Below are 14,916 nucleotides of genomic sequence, written 5' to 3'. Positions count from 1 at the left end.
CATTGACTATAGCTCAGCATTCAACACCATAGTACCCTCCAAGCTCATCATTAAGCTCGAGGCCCTGGGTCTGAACCCCGCCCTGTGCAACTGGGTCCTGGACTTCCTGACGGGCCGCCCCCAGGTGGTGAAGGTAGGAAACAACATCTCCACTTCACTGATCCTCAACACTGGGGCCCCACAAGGGTGCGTGCTCAGCCCCCTCCTGTACTCCCTGTTCACCCATGACTGCGTGGCCAAGCACGCCTCCAACTCAATCATCAAGTTTGCAGACGACACAACAGTAGTAGGCTTGATTACCAACAATGACGAGACCGCCTACAGGGAGGAGGTGAGGGCTCTGGGAGTGTGGTGCCAGGAAAATAACATCTCACTCAACATCAACAAAACAAAGGAGATGATCGTGGACTTCAGGAAACAGCAGAGGGTGCACCCCCCTATCCACATCGACGGGACCGCAGTAGAGAAGGTGGAAAGCTTCAAACTGAAATGGTCCACCCATGCAGACAGTGTGGTGAAGAAGGCACAACAGAGCCTCTTCAACCTCAGGAGGCTGAATAAATTCGGCTTAGCACCTAAAACCCTCACTAACTTTTACAGATGCACAATTGAGAGCATCCTGTCGGGCTGTATCACCACCTGGTATGGCAACTGCACCACCCACAACCGCAGGGCTCTCCAGAGGGTGGTGCCGTCTGCCGAACGCATTACCGGGGTCAAACTACCCGCCCTCCAAGACACATACAGCACCCGATGTCACAGGAAGGCCAAAAAGATCATCAAGGACATCAACCACCCAAGCCACTGCCTGTTCACCCTGTTATCATCCAGAAGGCGAGGTCAGTACAGGTGCATCAAAGCTGGGATCGAGAGAATGAAAAACAGCTTCTATCTCAAGGCCATCAGACTGTTAAATAGCCATCACTAGCACATTAGAGGCTGCTGCTGCCTATTGAAACCACCATAAAAAAGCCAGACTACGTTTTGCAACTGCACATGGGGACAAAGATCGTACTTTTTGGAGAAATGTCCTCTGGTCTGATGAAACAAAAATAGAACTGTTTGGCCATAATGACCATCGTTATGCTTGGAGGAAAAAGGGGGTGGCTTGCAAGCCGAAGAACACCATCCCAACCGTGAAGCATATGGGTGGCAGCATCATGCTGTGGGGATGCTTTGCTGCAGGAGGGGCTGGTGCACTTCACAAAATAGATGGCATCATGAGGAAGGAAAAATATGTGGATATATTGAAGCAACATCTCAGGACATCAGTCAGGAAGTTAAAGCTTGGTCGCAAATGGGTCTTCCATAATAATAATAATAATATATAATATGCCATTTAGCAGACGCTTTTATCCAGAGCGACTTACAGTCATGCGTGCATACATTTTTGTGTATGGGTGGTCCCGGGGATCGAACCCACTACCTTGGCGTTACAAGCGCCGTGCTCTACCAGTTGAGCTACAGAGGACCACTTCCAAATGGACAATGACCCCAAGCATACTTCCAAAGTTGTGGCAAAATGTCTTAAGGACAACAATGTCAAGGTATTAGAGTGGTCATCACAAAGCCCTGACCTCAATCCTATAGAAAATATGTGGGCAGAACTGAAAAAGCGTGTGCGAGCAAGGAGGCCTACAAACCTGGCTCAGTTACACCAGCTCTGTCAGGAGGAATGGGCCAAAATTCACCCAACTTATTATGGGAAGCTTGTGGAAGGCTACCCGAAACGTTTGACCCAAGCTAAACAATTTAAAGGCAATGCTACCAAATACTAATTGAGTGTATGTAAACTTCTGACCCACTGGTAATGTGAATAAATAAATAAAAGCTGAAATAAATCATTCTCTCTACTATTATTCTGACAATTCACATTCTTAAAATAAAGTGGTGATCCTAACTGACCTAAGAAAGGGAATTTGTACTAGGATTAAATGTCAGGAATTGTGAAAAACTGAGTTTAAATGTATTTGGGTAAGACTTCAACTGTATTTAAATAGTGAGATAAAATCAAACTTTATTGAAAGTGTATCTAAACGTTTCAGTACACTTGACATTGAACTGAAATACACAACATTAGCTAACTTCTTTAAATTGTGGATATTCTCAGAAGTTATTGGATCTTCCTCAGCTACTGAATGTGATTAATGAAAATAATAAATGAAACAAAATGGCTGCTGGTTAGATTTTTCCCACCACAGTAATTCCCTGTGAAATCCAAAGCCATAAATATGATATAAGGCTAAATCTCACCAGATGAGCTTTTCAGGCTCATTTAAATTCTTTACAAAGTAGCTTAAACTATGAACAAAATGTTATTTTCTAGGTTTTTGGCTTGTTTTTTTGTTGGCAGTGTTGAATGTTCTGTACAAGGCTGTACTGTGCGATTAGATACTGACTTAATTTATAATTCACTTGTGATAATAATCTTTGTGTGTCTCTATGCGATAAGGCTTGTGTGTATGTGCATTGTGTCTTTGTAAATGTGCTTTGTTTGACTACATCTGTCAAGTCTCTTGTGTGTGTGTGTGTGTCTCTGCCTGCATGTGTCTACGTCCCTGGCTCTGTGTTTATCTACAGAACTTCTAACCGTATGTCTCTCCCTGTGTGTTCCAGTTCGACCCAGAGAGTTCAGGCTTCATCAGTACAGAGCGGTTCAGGGACCTGCTGGCGGCCCACGGCTCGGAGCTGGACCCTCACAAGCTGGAGGTTCTATTGGCCCTCGCCGACGGCAACGCAGATGGAAAGATCTGCTACCAGGACTTTGTCAACCTGGTGAGAGTCACAAGTCACTTCCTGTTACCATAGTAACTGATAACCATAATGATTGTATAAGCATAACATTGATTATACTGTACACCGATTGGTCATGTTGAGACATATAGTAGAGAGGAAGTGGTCTTATGATATCAACCCTCTATAAAAGCATCTACGCCACTATCATCCTTCTACTCACCCTAATCTCCATGGATATTCCATGGTATTAGACAAGACAACACAGCTTGGTCTAAATTGGCACTTTCACACGTCGTCTAGCTCCTGTTGTGTTTAACTTGAGAGTTTGAACTCTTGACCCTGGACGGTGAAGTCATCTGGAGAAATAATCAATTGTTTGGAAACGTTTAAAGTTGTGGCCGGTGGGGGGTGGGTTTGTGAAGGTTCCCAACTCTCCCCTCTCACTTTCCCTTTCTCCTATTCTCTCTTTTTTTCTTCTCCGCTTCCTGCAAAGCTGTCCATTGTCTTGTACAGTGGGCTGAGAACGGGCCTGTGGGAACTTGTGAAAGGGGATCTTTGATTGGTCGGTCCTGGTCATGTCAAAGGTCAGGGCGAGGAACTGGAAGTGGGATAGAGAGGAATGAGGAGCATGTACTCAAGTGATATGTGTGTGTGTGTGTGTGTATGCGTGTGTGTTGGGGGGCGTGGCTGCTATTGTTACCCACAAAGACCGCCCCTCACCCCCCATGGCTTTCACATTCACTGGAACCACAACAGAAGCCAAGCAGGGTGAGGGAAGGATAGATGGAGAGAGGGAGGAGGAGTGGGAGTGGGAGTGGGAGACAGGCTTGCTGGGGTTTATTTGCAGTTCCAGCTTTACTTTGCACAGCTGCCTATTCCGTAAAGCTGTCAGCGTGATTGGGAGTTATTGCCTAGCTCTCTCTTATCTCTCTCGCTCTCTTTATCTCCCTGCCTCTTCTCTCCGTCTCCCTCCCTCTCGCCCCTCGCTCTCCTCTCTCTTCCTCTCACTCCTCTCCCTGACAGTATCTCCCAGTATAGCAGTAGATTGTCCCTGGTCCCTCAGTCCTTGCTGGATGAATACCAATCTCTCTTCGCTGTGGGTGAATAGATAGAACATCACTCCCTTTCTCTCTCTTTTTGAAAAGAAGAGAAAAGAGGACAAGAATCGCCCCTGCCCAGCTGGAAGAAAGAAGACTGTTTCTTTATGGGGTTGGGCCATGTGGGGTGACCTGGAGAGGAATGTGTGTGTGGGGTGTGTGTGTGTGTGTGTGCGTGTGTGTGTGGTGCAGAATGTGTGTGTTTGGTACTGTTTGATCCCACTCTCTGTTTGGCTTTGGGGCTGGGAGTGGCCATGGTAACCTACAGTCATGAAGAATCCCACACTATCGCTTGACTGCAATCAAGACTCACATAATTGGGGATCTGTTCAATTTGAATGGTCATTATAGATTGAAGAATGGTGCTATTGTAAACTACTTTTAGGATCGGAGAGAGAAAGAGAGAGAGAGAGATGTCGGTATGAGAGAGAGCGAGAGAGAGAGAAAGAGAGCGAGTGGGATGAGAGAGAGAGAGAGAGAGAGAGAGAGAGAGAGGGGAATGAGAGAGAGAGTGAAGGAGAGGAATGAGGGAGAGAGAGAGAGAGACTTGTCCACATTCCATGTTCCATAGGAGGACCATGAATATTGCTAATCTGGGTAGAAGGGCTGCGTTGTCAGGCAGCTGCCGCCAGTACTTGGGACGAGGAGAAGGGCTCAGCGGTTGCTAGGTGACGACAGAGGCATTCTGTTGCTGGGGCAAGGTGGGAGGGTCTGGCAGCGTGGTTGCTGTCACAGTGGGATGAAGGATGGAGGGGCTCACAACATAGGGGAGCTATGACGACACACTGGGGTGTTGTAGGGAAGCCAGCAATAGTTTCTAGACCTGTAAGGTTGGAATTTCGCTCATAACAGTCTCACTCTCTCCATCTCTCTCTCTCTATTCCTCTCTCTCCCCTCTCGCATCCCTCCCTCTCCATAAATCTCTCTCTACTTCTCTCTCTCCCTCCTCCCTCCCCTCTCTCTGCTAGATGTCCAGCAAGCGCAGCAACAGCTTCCGGCGGGCTATCCTCCAGGGGAGTCGTCAGCTGAAGGGGGCCGGGGCCCTGGGGGAGGAGGTGGGTCTGGGTCTGTCCCAGAGGCTGGTGAGGCACATCGCCTACGAGACCCTGCCCCGGGAGATCGACAGGAAGTGGTACTTCGACAGCTACACCTGCTGCCCACCACCCTGGCTCATCCTGGCTATCACCATCGCTGAGGTAAGGTTCCACTCATGGAGGGGTAAATCCTAAATTCTACTTCAGTCAAATTTCCCTTAGTCATGCATGAATGTCAATGGGAGACTAAGTGAATATTCAACTGAAGTGTAAAGTTGGCATGTGCCCCTGGGAGATGTAGGGCTTAGGTTCTTCAAGCATCTCTGATGAGGGTTTGATGCTATAAAGTATTGGTTTTGATAACAAAGAGAACCCTATCGTTCAACTTCTGTTTTCAAGATAGTGTGAATTGCCTTTTGTAAAGTTTGTCCTTCTTTTCTTCTAACTTGGTAGGACTGGGAGATAGCAACAGTATCATTTATCTTTTGCCCTTGGCTTCAACTCCCCATCGAGATAAGCCTTTGAAATCAGTCTATACTACTGTGAAACTACAGTGTTCATGGAGGCAACCTAAATATCTCTGTGTTACCCCAGCCTGGGTGCCAGACTGAGAAGAATGAAAACTAAAATGTGTCTCTTAGGCTAGTACCCAGGCTAGATCTTATATTCCTCTACAATAACTTCCCCTCCCGTCCTCTAGGTGGCAGTGTTCATGTACTATGGCCTGCAGTTGGACCGCTGGGTGCTGCAGGTGTCCAGTCCCCACTTCCTGAGGGGCCCGCTGCCCTACCACCCCCAGCTACGGATTCAGGCCTGGAGATACCTCAGCTACGCCTTCATGCATGCAGGGTGGGTACCTAGCCTGGGTCGGGGAGGGTAAGACTATGCCCCCCTATGATCAGACTATGTCCCATTATACACACTTGCATACTACTTAGTATTTGGTGATGTATTGACCGTGCATGCTAATGCTAAGTATGAATATTGGGGCAGACTGGCCAGCTGGCATTTCGGACAAATGCCAGATGGGCTGGTCCATTTTTTGCCCAGTGGGCCTGTCTAACTTGTGTTTTTGCACAAAATTATCATTATCTGGATAATAGTGTTAGAAATTCTAGGGCCGATTTCTGGTCCCAGTCCGCCCCTGGCTCTCCCCGAAGCCTATCCTCTGTTATGTTTGTCAATCAAGTCCTGGATGTGCGTGTCACAGTCATGTACAGTCCTACAGTGCATTCAGAAAGTATTCAGACCCCTTGACTTTTTCTACATTTTGTTACATTACAGCCTTATTCTAAAATGGATGAACTTATTTTTTTCCTCATCAATCTACACACAAAAGTTTTGCAAATGTATTAAACATTTGAAATATCACATTTATAAAAATATTCAGACCCTTTACTCAGTACTTTGTTGAAGCATCTTTGGCAGCGATTACAGCCTTGAGTCTTCTTGGGTATGACACTACAAGCTTGGCACACCTGTATTTGGGGAGTTTCTCCCATTCTTCTCTGCATATCCTCTCAAGCTCTGTCAGGTTTGATGGGGAGCGTCGCTGCACAGCTATTTTCAGGTCTCTCCAGAGATGTTCGATCGGGTTCAAGTCCGGGGTCTGGCTGGGCCACTCAAGGACATTCAGAGACTTGTCCCGAAGCCACTCCTATGTTGTCTTGGCTGTGTGCTTAGGGTTGTTGTCCTGTTGGAAGGTGAACCTTTGCCCCAGTCTGAGGTCCTGAGCACTCTGGAGCAGGTTTTCTCTCTGTACTTTGCTCTGTTAATCTTTCCCTCAATTCTGACTAGTCTCCCAGTCCGTGCCGCTGAAAAACATCCCCACAGCATGATGCTGCCACCACCATGCTTCACGACAGGGATGGTGCCAGGTTTCCTCCAGACGTGACTCTTGGCATTCAGGCCAAAGAGTTCAATCTTGGTTTCATCAGACCAAAGAATCGTATTTCCCATGGTCTGAGAGTCCTTTAGGTGCCTTTTGGCAAACTCCAAGAGGGCTGTCATGTGCCTTTTACTGAGGAGTGGCTTCCGTCTGGCCACTCTACCATAAAGGCCTGATTGGTGGAGTGCTGCAGAGATGGTTGTCCTTCCTTCTGGAAGGTTCTCCCATCTCCATAGAGGAACTCTGGAGCGCTGTCAGAGTGACCTTTGGGTTCTTGGTCACCTCCCTGACTGTCAGGCGTCAGTGTGTAGCGGTAGGACGGAGTCAGGCGCAGGACACAGAGCTAGTAGACAACGTACTTTACTCTTAAATATAAATGAACATAATCTCCACGCAGGGAGGACAATCCCGCTCACCAGTCGATGACACCAAACATATAACAAACACGCACACAACACAGTGGGAGCCAGAGGGTTAAATAAGGAACAAATCATGGACATAATGGGAACCAGGTGTGTACAATAAAGACAAAACAAGTAGAACACAGAAACATAGATCGATGGCAGCTAGTACTCCGGTGACGACGAACGCCGAAGCCTGCCCGAGCAAGGAGGAGGGGCAGCCTCGGCTGAATCCGTGACACTGACCAAGGCCCTTCTCCCCCGATTGCTCAGTTTGGCCGGGCCGCCAGCTCTAAGAAGAGTCTTGGTGGTTCAAAACTTATTCCATTTAAGAATGATGGAGGCTACTGTGTTCTTGGGGACCTTCAAGGCTGCAGAAATGTTTTGCTACCCTTCCCCAGATCTGTGCCTCGACACAACCCTGTCTCAGAGCTCTACGGACAATTCCTTCAACCTCATGGCTTGGTTTTTGCTCTGACATGCACTGTCAACTGTGGGACCTTATATAGACAGGTGTGTGCCTTTCCAAATCATGTCCAATCAATTGAATTTACCACAGGTGGACTCCAATCAAGTTGTAGAAACATCTCAAGGATGATCAATGGAAACAGGATGCACCTGAGTTCAATTTCGAGTCTCATAGCAAAGGGTCTGAATACTTATAGTACCAGTCAAAAGTTTGGACACACCTACTCATTCAAGGGTTTTTCTTTATTTTTACTATTTTCTACATTGTAGAATAATAGTGAAGACATCAAAAATATGAAATAACACATATGGAATCATGGAGTAACCAAAAAAGTGTTAAACAAATCAAAATATATTTTATATTTGAGATTCTTCAAAGTAGCCACCCTTTGCCTTGATGACAGCTTTGCACACTCTTGGCATTCTCTCAACCAGCTTCATGACGTAATAACCTGGAATGCGTTTCAATTAACAGGTGTGCCTTCTTAAAAGTTAATTTGTGGAATTTCTTTCCTTCTTAATACGTTTGAGCCAATCAGTTGTGTTGTGACAAGGTAGTGGTGGTATACAGAAGATAGCCCTATTTGGTAAAAGTCCATATTATAGCGTGTGTAGATTAATGAGGGAAAAAAATAATTTAATCCATTTTAGAATAAGGCTGTAACGTAACAAAATGTGGAAAAAGTCAAGGGGTCTAAATACTTTCAGAATGCACTGTATACAGTATATACATTGTCATATCTACTCTATGGCTCTGTAGAGCAGTGTTTCTCAATCTATTCCTGGATGTGTGTGTGTCGTGATATCACTTAAGTATCAGCTGTCTCCTTTCCAAATGATTATGCTCCCACACACACCACATCTGCTTCGTCATGAAACATACACACACACAGCTCTGAGAGAGGCGGAGGCTGCTGGGAATATAACCAAATGTTTAACGTCCCAAAGCTCTGGCTCTCTATCAGCAGTGTGTGTAGGAGAGGTCGTTCAGTGTTGTGACTGCCACACTCCCAGAATCCACATACACGTGTCCTTCATGCCCACAGAGCCTGCACTCAGCACTGACACATGTGGGTGCCACAGCAGAATCCAAAAGACAGGAGTTATCCTAGTTGTCCCTCTCTCTCTCCCAGCTTAGTGGACATAGTTTAACCTTCCCATTTATAACATAGCAACGATAGCATGCCAAAACCAGGCCAAAAAACCCAGTGTGTTTCAGCCTCAGATATTATGAACACATTGGTTTAAAATCCCTACAGCGGAGGTATCCATAGAAACAAATCCCCAAACAGAATAAAATCTATGAGTTGTTTTGTTGAAGCGTGCAAGAGTCCTCTTGGTGTAGTGAGAGAATGAGAGAATCATTCTAGTTGACAATTAGACAAGTGCGATATTGATTGGCTTGTGGAGGAGCAAGGCCTTGTCCAAATACACAAGGACGTTCCACTGGAGATTAAAATGACTGTTCATTTCCCAGTGCTAACCAGTCCAAGAGGGATGCCTCCACACACACACACACACACACACACACACACACACACACACACACACACACACACACACACACACACACTGCACACACACATGCACACACACACACACACACGTTCCTATGAGAATACATCCCGTTGTCTCTACACAATGGCACAGACAAATACATGGATCACTGTCATTCTCTAGACAACCACAAAGGGAAAAAAAGAACGCAATGCTGTTTTCACTGAGCTGCTGTACAGTACACTCAATGCCAGCTTAAAGGCGGGAAAATAAGTCAAATCCTGATTTTACATTGATGCAGCCGAAACGTGATAGAACAGAGATGCTGTTCAAATCTTAAGTGTCTGGGAAACGGCTTAGTCTTTGGTCAATGGTAATCTACAAAAGTTGTCCTAGACCCCCTAAAATAAAAAATACAATAAAAAGTAGTCCTAGACCTACCAGACAGCAGCTAGTCCTACCTGTAGAGTTAGTGGAGGGTTGTCCTGTGCTGTTTGTGGACAGATACAGTTGAAGTCGGAAGTTTTCAAACACTTAGGTTGGAGTCATTAAAACTTGTTTTTCAACCACTCCACACATTTCTTGTTAACAAACTATAGTTTTGGCATGTCGGTTAGGACATCTACTTTGTGCATGACACAAGTCATTTTTCCAACAATTGTTTACAGACAGATTATTTCACTTATAATTTACTGTATCACAATTCCAGTGGGTCAGAAGTTTACATACACTAAGTTGACTGTGCCTTTAAACAGCTTGGAAAATTCCAGAAAATGATGTCATGGCTTTAGAAGCTTCTGATAGGCTAATTGACATCATTTGAGTCAATTGGAGGTGTACCTATGGATGTATTTCAAGGCCTACCTTCAAACACAGTGCCTCTTTGCTTGACAACATGGGAAAATCAAAAGAAATCAGCCAAGACCTCAGAAAAAAAATTGTAGACCTCCACAAGTCTGGTTCATCCTTGGGAGCAATTTCCAAACGCCTGAAGGTACCACGTTCATCTGTACAAACAATAGTACGCAAGTATAAACACCATGGGACCATGCAGCTGTCATACCGCTCAGGAAGGAGACGCGTTCTGTCTCCTAGAGATGAACGTACTTTGGTGCGAAAGTGCAAATCAATCCCAGAACAGCAAAGGACCTTGTTAAGATGCTGAAGGAAACAGCTACAAAAGTATCTATATCCACAGTAAAACAAGTCCTATATCGACATAACCTGAAAGGCCGCTCTGCAAGGAAGAAGCCACTGCTCCAGAACCGCCATAAAAAAGCCAGACTACGGTTTGCAAATGCACATGGGCACAAAGATCGTACTTTTTGAAGAAATGTCCTCTGGTCTGATGAAACAAAAATGGAACTGTTTGGCCATAATGACCATCGTTATGTTTGGAGGAAAAAGGGGGTAGCTTGCAAGCCGAAGAACACCATCCCAACCGTGAAGCACAGGGGTGGCAGCATCATGCTGTGGGGGTGCTTTGCTGCAGGAGGGACTGGTGCACTTCACAAAATAGATGGCATCATGAGGAAGGAAAATTTTGTGGATATATTGAAGCAACATCTCAAGACATCAGTCAGGAAGTTAAAGCTTGGTTGCAAATGGGTCTTCCAAATGGACAATGACCCAAAGCATACTTCCAAAGTTGTGGCAAAATGGCTTAAGGACCACGAAGTCAGGGTACTGGAGTGGCCATCACAAAGCCCTGACCTCAATCCTATAGAAAATGTGTGGGCAGAACTGAAAAAGCGTGTGCAAGCAAGGAGGCCTACAAACCTGACTCAGTTACACCAGCTCTGTCAGGAGGAATGGGCCAAAATTCACCCAACTTATTGTGGGAAGCTTGTGGAAGGCTACCCGAAACGTTTGACCCAAGTTAAACAATTTAAAGGCAATGCTACCAAATACTAATTGAGTGTATGTAAACTTCTGACCCACTGGGAATGTGAAGAAAGAAAGAGAAGCTTAAATAAATCATTCTCTCTACTATTATTCTGACATTTCACATTCTTAAAATAAAGTGGCGATCCTAACTGACATAAGACAGGGAATTTTTACTAGGATTAAATGTCAGGAATTGTGATAAACTGAGTTTAAATGTATTTGGCTAAGGTGTATGTAAACGTCCGACTTCAACTGTATGTGCATTCTGTTTGTGTTGTTGTGGGATTGGGAGGGATCAGCAGTGTTGTTGAGCCAGTGAAGGGATTACATTGTGGAGGGGTGTAATATGTCGGACATATCACAGTCAGACAGATCACTACGCAGCCAGTCAGATAGATAGAGAGAGGAGATGAGGGACACTGTAAAAGCCTGTTAGGGATCCAGCACCATCGTTGGACTGAGAGGACAGAGCTAAAATCTCAGCCAATGATGACGCATCAAACGTGTCAACTGCCAGCACATGGCAGCAGGAGCCAAGTAATGCTGGATCAATACTGAGACATCATCTACAAAAGGTTTACCGGAGGTTTATTGCTGTTCCTGAAGTGTTCCCAGAATGTTGATGCACTAGCACTCGAGCCAAAACCAGTGGATAGCACTGCTGCAATACAGTTGGCCTAGTTCGGATGTTGTAGTAAAGCCTACATGTTAACTCCTTTCACTCCACAATCATATTATCCCCAGTCACCATTGGCCCTTTAAACATGTGTTGTTGTTGATAATGGCGGTATGAGCTGCTTCCTAGAGCTGCTGTAAGCTCCCTCAGGGGAGACTATTACAGTATGTTCACTAGATAACCAATGTATGTTAAATGTCTTGCTCTGTGGGCACGATTATCTTTCAGTAACACATTGCCTTCCCTCCACCCATCCATCCCTCCATCCATCCATCCATCCATCCATCCATCCATCCATCCATCCATCCATCCATCCATCCATCCATCCATCACTTTCTACAACCATTGGGTTGGGCTAATTTAATTTACGTATTATTAGCGTTCTATTAGCATTTTATTCTAGTTCTTTATTACCTAGGAACACATTAACTGGCCAGTATAGGCTAATTAAACCAGATTAACCTGGACTCGGCTGATAATGAATGTAGTCTGGTGCTCATTGTGGGAGAGGTTACAAGGGGTAGAGAGTATTCTGATTTAGATTAAATTACTGTATGTCACTTATTCTCCTACAAACGGGTCCTAAAAGCTATAGAGGCATCCAATACAGAGACTTAAAACAAATGTCCGGGCCCGGATTCATACAGCATCTCAGAGTAGGAGTGCTGATCTTGGATCAGTTGGACCTTTTAGATCGTAATTCATGAGATTAGGTGTACTCAGAGCATGCGCGGACCAACTGGCAAGTGTCTTCACTGACATTTTCAATCTCTCCCTGACCGAGTCTGTAATACCTACATGTTTCAAGCAGACCACCATAGTCCCTGTGCCCAAGAAATGAAGGTAACCTGCCTAAATGACTACCGCCCGTAGCACTCACGTCGGTAGCCATGAAGTGCTTTGAAAGGCTGGTCATGGCTCACATCAACACCATCATCCCGGAAACCCTAGACCCACTCCAATTCGGATACCGCGCCAACAGATCCACAGATGACGCAATCTATTTGCATTTTTACACTGCTGTTCCTCGCTGTTTATTTTCTATGCATAGTCACTTTACCCCTGTCTACATGTACAAATGACCTCGACTAACCTGTACCCCCACACATTGACTCGGTACCGGTACCCCCTGTATATAGCCTCGTTATTGTTCTTTTATTTTATTCTGTTACTTTTATTTTTATTTTTAACTTTAGTTTATTCAGTAAATATTTTCTTAACTCTATTTCTTAAACTGCGTTGTTGGTTAAGGGCTTGTAAGTAAGCATTTCATGGTAAGGTCTACTACACCTGTTGTATTCGGCGCATGTGACAAATAAAATGTGTTTTTATTTAGATTACATGAACAGGGGGACCTGATCCTAGATCAGGCCTTCTACTCCCAGGATTGAAACATTGCTCTACAGATAAAATAGATAATATGACCATAAACTGTATATGACTGTGGATGTGTCCTGTCCTCTAACTAACGGCTGTGTGTTGTGTCCCAGCAGGATAGAACACCTGGGTCTGAACATGGCCATGCAGCTGCTGGTGGGAGTTCCTCTGGAGATGGTCCATGGAGCGCTGAGGATAGGACTGGTCTACGTGTGTGGCGTACTGGCAGGTGAGTACTGGATTAGGGTACACACACAAACTGACGGATGAACACACACACAGGGTGCAGGTGTACGCACACATACACACACACACACACACACACACACACACACACACACACACACACACACACACACACACACACACACACACACACACACACACACACACACACACACACACACACATCTCCCAGCCTTCATGTTCATAAACGGGCCTGGTCCCATCTGAGTAGGTGTGTGTATTCAACCCCCTGCTATCAGGCTTCACCCCACTGTGTTTGGATAACAGTCATTTAGAAAACACGGATGTCTGGGACAGATGGGCTTGTGTTCTGACAGGCTTTCTTGTTCTTCAAAGGCTTGGGGTTTTTTCTGACAATGTTGAGCGTCAATGTTCCCCCACCGGTCCAGGACAACAGAGAGAGGAGGAAGTGAATCATCTCAAAACACATTCCAGAGAGAGAGAAGGAGGGATTGAGGGAGGGAGGTAAAGGAGAGAACTCAAGGGATAGAGAGAGAGAGAGAGAGAGAGAGAGAGAGAGAGAGAGAGAGAGAGAGAGAGAGAGAGAGAGAGAGAGAGAGAGAGAGAGAGAGAGAGAGAGAGAGAGAGAGAGAGAGAGAGAGAGAGAGAGAGAGAGAGAGAGAGAGAGAGAGAGAGAGAGAGAGAGAGAGAGAGAGAGAGAGAGAGAGAGAGAGAGAGAGAGAGACTTGTTCCATAGGAGGTTCATGAACATTGAGAGAGAGCAAAAGGACCAAGCCTACTGGGATGTTATGCATCAGAGAGAGGAAGAGGCTTTGAAGGCAAATGTAATCTCTAGCTCCCCAGTGACATTAGCTGCTAATGTCATTTGAACACCCAGGGCTCCCCTCTCTCCCTCTGCCTCTCTCCCCTCTCCCCCCTGGCCCAGCTCGGGCTTGGCTCATTGTGGCTCAGTGCTCAGTGATTACCATATGACCATGGGGTATGTTCTACACTGCGTACTCATCATGCAGTGTACATGAGGAGTGGTGATAATCCAGCTTTAGCTTCAACTACCTCTGGAGCCAAACAAACATTATCAGGGATTTCTGCCTGCTGCCCTCTGGAAACTAAATGCTCAGGAAATATTCGGAGTGGAAATATTTGGATGAAAATTGATGATGTTTGAGAGACGTGTGGGGATATTTAGCAGGGATATAACAGCCCTGTGGGTGAGTGGGAAGAAGCTGTAGAAGGGCAGGGTAAGGGATTGCCAGCAGAGAGTGCAATGGTGATTAAATGATCTCATCTCCCATTCCGTGTGTGTGTGTGTGTTTATTTTACATTGGCGTGTGTGTTTGTGTTTATGTTGGTGTGTGTTTGTGTTTGTGGAGATAAATACTGTATATGTGTATGAGGCTTTGTATCTGGTTGTGTATGAAGATGGGTGTGTACACAGAAGCCTTTTGGCCCCAGCTGTGTTGGCCTGTAGCTATAACCCCCACACACACACACACACACACACACACACACTCACACACACAGATAGTGGTGGTACTGAGAGGGTCACTGTCCCCACGGGAACCTGCTGGTTAATTAGATATCGACCCACTGGAAGGAGGAGTGTATGTGTGTGTCTATGTGTGTGTGTGTGTGTGTGTGTGTGTGTAGG

At 45.6% G+C, this 14,916-nt stretch overlaps 1 protein-coding gene across 3 annotated transcripts in view; it reads left to right on the top strand.

The window, feature by feature from the left end:
• LOC123485509 (rhomboid-related protein 3-like) overlaps window positions 1-14,916 on the top strand; it is a 64,686-nt gene that overhangs the window by 38,217 nt on the left and 11,553 nt on the right. For all 3 annotated transcript variants that reach the window (XM_045216455.1, XM_045216454.1, XM_045216456.1), the window contains 4 exons: window positions 2,617-2,775; window positions 4,802-5,029; window positions 5,568-5,716; window positions 13,178-13,290. In XM_045216455.1, coding sequence (XP_045072390.1) covers window positions 2,617-2,775; window positions 4,802-5,029; window positions 5,568-5,716; window positions 13,178-13,290 — 649 coding nt within the window. The remainder of the gene's footprint in view (window positions 1-2,616; window positions 2,776-4,801; window positions 5,030-5,567; window positions 5,717-13,177; window positions 13,291-14,916) is intronic.

This window comes from Coregonus clupeaformis, unplaced genomic scaffold (assembly GCF_020615455.1).
Source record: "Coregonus clupeaformis isolate EN_2021a unplaced genomic scaffold, ASM2061545v1 scaf0715, whole genome shotgun sequence".
Lineage (NCBI taxonomy): Eukaryota > Metazoa > Chordata > Actinopteri > Salmoniformes > Salmonidae > Coregonus > Coregonus clupeaformis.
Note: the sequence above shows the minus strand (reverse complement) of the source record. Positions and strands in the feature narration are given on the sequence as shown.